The following is a 7,410-nucleotide window of genomic DNA, read 5'->3' on the forward strand; positions in this document are numbered from 1 at the left end:
ACTTGCATTCCTGAGACTTCCCACAGGTGTCCTTTGTGGCCCTCCGCTTCTAGGCTCCTCAGTCATGGGTCTTGTTTCCTCTGGGAGGGGAAGGAAGGAGGTTTGGGCTTTGGACCTGAGAAGCCTGGTGTGACTCCCGTGCTCTGCCACTTACAAGCAGTGTGACCTCAAATGAATCACTTAGTTCTCTGTGTTGACTCAGCTCCTTCATGGGTAAGATGCACGTAGTTGGATTAGAGTTGCATTGAGAGTTAAATGATTGAAAAGTGTCTGACACGTAGAGGCACTACACAGGTTGGCTATTTTTATTGTATTATCGATCACTCAGCTGTCTGCAGCCCAAGGTCTGCTAGATGGTTAACCCCACACTCCACCACTGACCTTGGTCTCTCTAGCTAGTGAGGAAACTTCTCACTCTTTTTCAGGATCTGCTCTTTCAAAGAATGTTCTTCCAGCCACCCAGGGATGCCCTTTATGCTACAGCTGCCTTCTCCCTAAAGCACCAGGGCTCTGCACAGCCAGGGTAGAGAAGGTGAGAGGAACAGTCTCCCACCTGCCTGGAACCAGGGCCCTTCCAAATGTCCTTGCTGCTCAAACTAGGCTTCTCAGCCAGAATTCTGCATGTTCTTCTCATATAGGAATTTCCCCTGAGACCCAGATGTTTTTCCTGCCTTCTCCTTCTGCATGCTTAAGTGTCTGAATCCAATTGAGATCAGGGTTTAAGTTCTTTCTTATAAGGCTCCTGAGCCCCATGTCAGGAGATGTGGCTTGACATCTATTGTAAGGGTTCCTGATAAGTCGCCAAACATTTTATGATAGTTGGGAGCCCAGCGTCCTGTGTTCACCAGAGGATCCCTAAGGAGCTGTAGCAACAGCTCTAGCCCATCTAGGACAACCAGTTATGTTAACTTTTACAGCTAACGTGAGCATTTTCATTACTTGATTTTCACATAAATTATCTTACCTCTGAGGGAGGGATCAGTATCTCATTTTTATTTTTCCAGAGAGGAAACAGGATTAGAAACACTATGCTCACATGGGAAGAAAAGGACAGACCTTTCTTTCGCTCATGTCATTCACACCATGCTGCCTTCTTACCAGGTGAAAAAGGGCCATATTTTATAGCTCAGCAGAGTTTATTTCAGTTGTCGTAATGGGGGAAATTTAATGTTACCTAGGTTTGGAGTGAAATTAACAGGATTGAAGACTGTTGAGTAATTTTGTTTAAATTCCAGGTCTCCTTGCTACTCAGCTGGTTTGTGTGAAGTATAGGCAATTTTATAAAAATACACACACACACATTTATGTTGTCCTTTTTTCAGAACCACAATGGACACTGCTAGCCATAGCCTTGTCCTTCTGCAGCAGTTGAACATGCAGCGAGAATTTGGTTTTCTGTGTGATTGCACAGTTGCCATTGGAGATGTATACTTCAAAGCCCACAGAGCAGTGCTTGCTGCTTTTTCCAACTATTTCAAGATGATATTTATTCACCAAACAAGGTAAGGATATGTTTTTATAAATAGGAAGAATTTTTAATATTGTGATTTATATATGCATTACTATATTATTTTGGCGATCCTGTTTCATAGATCACCCTAAGGAAAACGTGTTAATAATTTGTTTTTGTACATCAGTAATTAAACTCAGTGTGTAGGATCCATGGTGGAAAATAAGAATGAAAACAACAATTACTAAATATTGAAGGTTTACCCCATACCCAAGCACTAAAATTTTTTTTTTTTTTTTGAGTTGGAGTCTCACTCAGTCGCCCAGACTGGAGCGCAGTGGCCACTCCTGGCCACCGCAGCCTCGACCTGCTGGGCTCGGGCGATCCTTCTGCCTCAGCCTTCCAAGTAGCTGGAATTACAGGCGCATGCTACCACACCCAGCTAATTTTTGATTTATTGTAGAGATGAGGTCTCGCCAAGTTGCCCAGGCAGGTCTCGAACCCACGGGCTCAGGCAATCCACTCACCTCGGCCTCCCAAAGTGCTGGAATTACAGGCTGAGCCACCAAGCCTGGCCCTATATGTTTTTTTGTTGTTGGGTTTTTTTGTTTTTTTGAGTTAGAGTCTCACTCTGTTACCCAAGCTGGAGTGCTGTGGCACACTCAAGGCCACCCCAGCGTCAACCTGCTGGGCTCCAGCTATCCTTCTGCCTAAGCCTTCCACGTAGCTGGAACTACAGGCGCTTGCTACCATGGCTGGCTAATTTTTTGATTTATTGTAGAGACGAGGTCTCGCTAAGTAGCCAGGGCTGGTCTCAAACCCACAGGCTCAGGCAATCCGCTCACCTCGGCCTCCCAAAGTGCCACCGAGCCTGGCCCACAGTTATTTCTATTACCTGAATTCTAGATTTATGTGTAAAAACTGAATTTGAGATAATTTTAAAGCTTTTCAAAATGATCCCTGTATTCATTTGTGATGAAGAAACAGACATATTAATATATTTTGGAAGCCAAAATAAAGTTAGTATAATTTAAGTTTCAAATATTAACAGCTTCAATAGGTTCTTTTTTAAAAATTCAATTATTTTTATTGTGGTTTTGTATATATATGTGTGTATATACACACATAAAATGTGTCATTTTAACCATTTTAATTATACAATACAGTGGCAGTGATCACGTTCACAGTGTTGTACAACCATTTCCACTGTCTTATTTCCAAAACTTTTAATCACCCCAAACAGAAACTCAGGGAAGTGTTGACATCAGGGAATTGGCATCAGTCAATGGACTTGCCTTCCCGGAAGCAGAAGCTTGTGTCAGTGCATCAGCAGGTGCTGCTGGCAGTATGCTGGCAGTCCGTTGCTTTAGTCGTGGCATCTCAGATTCCTTCTTCTTCCCTTGGTTTCCACTCTTAGCTCTCGCCCACTGTTTATATAGTCTGTGGCAGGGTTTTTTAAGTTACCAGTTCAGTGCTCTATTGACATGATTTTTAGCTGCTCAGTAGTACAGAGATACCACACAGCAGGCCCAGCCCATTAAGCAGTAACTCCTCATCCCATGACCCTCAGCCCTTGGTAGCCTCCCATCTACTACTGTCCTTATGAATTTGCCTATTCTAGTTATTTTATGCAACATGTGTCCTTTTATGCCTGGCTTATTATACTGAGCATGATATTTTCAGGGTTCATCTGTATTGTAGCAGGTTTCAGAACTTCATTGTTTTTTATGACTGAATGGTATTCCATTGTAGGTATAGACCATATTTTATTTATCTATTCATCTATTTTTTGGGGTTTTTTTGAGTCAGAGTCTAACTCTTGTCATCCAGGCTGGAGTGCAGTGGCATGATCACAACCACCTCAGCCTTCCAAGTAGATGGAACCACAGGTGTGTGCACTATCACACCTGGCTAATTTTTTTTACATATTATAGAACCAAGTTCTCACCAAGTTGCCCAGGCTGGCTTTGACCCCCAGACTCAGGCAATCCACTTGCCTCTGCCTCCCCAAGTACTGGGATTACAGGTGTGAGCCACTGCATCAGGCTTATCCATTCATCTTTTGGTGGACACTTCAGTTGTTCCCACCCTTTGGCTACTGTGATTGAGTCCCTGTTTTCAGGTTTCTTTGGTTATATATTCAGCAGACTGTTAAATTCCTTAAGAACAGGATACCTAGCCGGGCTCGGTGGCTCAGCCTGTAATCCCGTGCCTTGGGAGGCTGGGTTGAGTGGACTGCCTGAGCCCGCGGGTTCGAGACCCACCTGGGCAACTTGGTGAGACCTCATCTCTACAGTGAATAAAAAATTAGCCGGGCATGGTAGCACACGCCTGTAATTCCGGCTACTCAGAAGACTGAAGCAGAAGGATCGCCGGAGCCCAGCAGGTTGAGGCTGCGGTGGCTGGGAGCGGCCACTGCACTCCAGTCTGGGCGACAGAGTGAGACTCCAACTCAAAAAAAAAAAAAAAAAAGAACAGGATACCTATTTTGTCCACCACTTTTCTAGTTCTGACACCTAGTATAGTGCAGATCACTTAGGAGCTACTCAGTTAGTGTCGAGCCAGTCAGAACATTTGTGCTTCCTGACTTTAGGTAGTAGGTTGAATATATGAAGGCTTGATGCCGGGCCATAAAATTGGTATGAAATGAAAGTTTAAGCTTTTGGGTTGCTGTGCTTCATCAAGGCAGATTGTTAAGTTTGAACATAGGAAGAAATTGCTTTAACCTAAGATATACTGTTAATGTAAAGGCTAACTATGTTGTGTTTCATTTTGTGTGGGTCTGTTTTTGTTTTTTAACAGTGAGTGCATAAAAATACAACCAACTGACATCCAGCCTGACATATTCAGCTATTTGTTGCACATTATGTACACGGGGAAAGGACCAAAACAGATTGTGGATCATAGTCGTTTGGAGGAAGGGATTCGATTTCTGCACGCCGACTACCTTTCTCACATTGCAACTGAAATGAATCAAGTGTTCTCACCGGAGACTGTGCAGTCCTCAAATTTGTATGGCATTCAAATCTCAACAACCCAAAAGACGGTTGTCAAACAAGGAATGGAGGTCAAAGAGGCTGCTTCCAGTAACAGTGGTAACCGAGCTGCTGTCCAGGGCGACCACCCCCAGTTGCAGCTCTCTCTTGCTATTGGTCTGGATGATGGCACTGCAGATCAGCAGAGGGCCCATCCTGCTGCCCAGGCCTTGGAGGAGCACCAGAAACCCCCAGTGTCCATCAAGCAGGAGAGATGTGACCCAGAATCTGTGATCTCCCAAAGCCACTCCTCACCCTCATCAGAGGTGACGGGCCCCACCTGTACTGAAAACAGTATCAAAATACACTTATGCCATTACTGTGGGGAGCGTTTTGATTCCCGTAGTAACCTAAGACAACATCTCCATACACATGTGTCTGGATCCCTCCCATTCGGTGTCCCTGCTTCCATTCTGGAAAGTAATGACCTTGGTGAAGTGCATCCACTTAATGAAAATAGCGAGGCTCTTGAATGCCGCAGGCTCAGCTCTTTTATTGTCAAGGAAAATGAACAGCAGCCTGACCATTCAAGCCGGGGTGCCGCAGAGCCTCTCCAGATCAGCCAAGTGTCGTTGATCTCCAAAGACACAGAACCAGTAGAATTAAACTGTAATTTTTCTTTTTCAAGGAAAAGAAAAATCAACTGTACCATCTGTGGGCATAAATTTCTTCGAAAGAGCCAGTTGTTGGAACACATGTATACACATAAAGGTAAATCTTACAGATACAACCGATGCCAAAGGTTTGGTAATGCATTGGCCCAGAGATTTCAGCCATATTGTGACAACTGGTCTGATGTCTCCCTGAAAGGTTCTCGCTTGTCACAGGAACACTTAGACTTGCCTTGTGCCTTAGAGTCAGAGCTCACACAGGAAAATGTGGACACTATCCTGGTTGAGTAACAGCTGCTTCTTCAGAATTGTATACGAATTCTGAAAAAAAACTCACATGTATTTTTAATTCATAAATTATTTCCCTTTTCAAGTCCCGTTGACTTTTTTTCATTGCAATTTATCCATGGTAATAAGGTGAAAAATGTCATAATACATAGCTAATAAAATGTAACCTTCAACTTGTACTATGAACTTCCATAAATTACAGTTTAGAAGTCAGAAACATTCGTGACCCGCCTGGGCAACTTGGTGAGACCTCATCTCTACAATAAATCAAAAATTAGCTGGGTGTGGTAGCGCATGCTTGTAGTTCCAGCTACTTGGAAGGCTGAGGCGGAAGGATCGCTGGAGCCCAGCAGGTGATGCTGCGGTGGCCGGGAGCAGCCACTGCACTCCAGTCTGGGCGACAGAGTGAGACTCCAACTCGAGAAAATAAAAAAAAAAGAAGTCAGAAACAAATATAGAGATATGGAAACTTTAGGAACAAGGGGAGATTCAAAAAAAACCTGAAATGTAGTTATAAAAATTTATGTATGCTTAGCTGTTCAAACTTCGGTCACCTTCAAAATACTCTCCGTTTGATATCATACAGCTATCAAGATGCTTTTTCTACTACTCAGTTTTTGAACTCGTCAGTTTTGATGATTTTTAGTGATTCTGCCTTTTTTTTTTTCTTTTGAGTTGGAGTATCACTTCGTCTCCCAGGCTGGAGTGCAGTGGCACGCTCACGGCCACCCCCACGTCAACCTGCTGGGCTCAGGGGATCCTTCCGCCTCAGCCTTCCGAGTAGCTGGAACTATAGGCACGTGCTACCATGCCTGGCTAATTTTTTTATTTATTGTAGAGATGAGGTCTTGCCAAGTCGCCCGGGCTGTTCTCGAACCTGTGGGCTCAGGCAATCCCCTCACCTCGGCCTCCCAAAGTGCTGGATTACAGGCTTGAGCCACCATGCCTGGCCTGATTCTGACATTTTTTGGCAAAGTGTTTCCCTTTGAGGACTTTTTTCACCCAGGAAATACAGAAAAGTGGCTCGGGGCAAGATCGGGTGAATAGGGAGGGTGTGGCATGGGGGTCATGCCGTGTTTTGGGCAAAAACTGCTGAACACTGCAGTGTGAGCAAGTGCACTCACAGATCACCCATCATGAAATGGACAAACACGTTGAAAGAATCTCCCAAAAAAACCTCACTGAAGCCAAACATAGCCTCTTACAACAATGCTAATGCCAATGGCTTCCTAGGACACTTACCTAGTGGGAAACGCCTGTAGTACAAGGGGTCTGCCCTCCAAAAGATAATTCCAGGTTTTTTTGTTGTTCCCTCCTCATAGTTATTTATAGAATTTCCAAGTTTTTCCAGGTTGTAGAATCAATAAAGAAAATGAAATATGTTTTAAAGCATATATTAAACTATCACTTTTACATGAATTAAAGCCCCTATGAGGATTATTTTGAAATATTTTCTGCTTTATAGGAAATTGATAGTCATTTTAATGCATAAATATGTTATATATATGTTATATGTGTAAACGTTTAAGACATAGTTATATCAGATGTGTGTAGTTTTGTTTTTTACTTAGTAGCTCTGCATCTTTTTTTTTTTTTTTTTTGAGTAGGAGCCTCACTCTTGTCGACTGGAATACAGTGGCACACTCACGGCCACTGCCGCCTCTGCCCATTGGATTCAGGCTAAGATCCTTCCACCTTAGCCTCCCAAGTAGCTGGATCTACTACAGGTGTGTGCCATAACACCCGGCTAATTTTTTGATTTATTGTAGAGACAAGGTCTCACTAAGTTGCCCAGGCTGGTCTTGAACCCCTGGACTCAGGCAGTCCTTTTGTCTCTGCTTACCAAAGTGCTGAGATTACAGGCATGAGCCACTGTGCCGGTTACTCTGTAACATCTTACATGGCTTTTATTCATTTTTTAGCATTGAGTATGCCTCATTTTTAATAAAAAAAAATTTTTTTTATTTTTATTTTTAATCTCACTCTGTCACCCAGACTGGAGCGCAGTGGCCGCTCCCAGCCACTG

At 43.6% G+C, this 7,410-nt stretch overlaps 1 protein-coding gene across 1 annotated transcript; it reads left to right on the forward strand.

Annotated features, from left to right (window-relative positions):
* The first annotated feature begins 488 nt into the window (after window positions 1-488).
* Window positions 489-5,463, forward strand: ZBTB25 (zinc finger and BTB domain containing 25). The gene is made up of 3 exons (XM_008072658.1): window positions 489-532; window positions 1,323-1,502; window positions 4,253-5,463. The coding sequence occupies exons 2-3, from the start codon at window positions 1,330-1,332 to the stop codon at window positions 5,385-5,387; spliced, it is 1,308 nt and encodes a 435-aa protein (XP_008070849.1). The 5' UTR covers window positions 489-532; window positions 1,323-1,329; the 3' UTR covers window positions 5,388-5,463.
* The last annotated feature ends 1,947 nt before the right edge of the window (window positions 5,464-7,410 follow it).

This window comes from Carlito syrichta, unplaced genomic scaffold (assembly GCF_000164805.1).
Source record: "Carlito syrichta isolate Samal-C Ts95f unplaced genomic scaffold, Tarsius_syrichta-2.0.1 Scaffold315377, whole genome shotgun sequence".
NCBI lineage: Eukaryota > Metazoa > Chordata > Mammalia > Primates > Tarsiidae > Carlito > Carlito syrichta.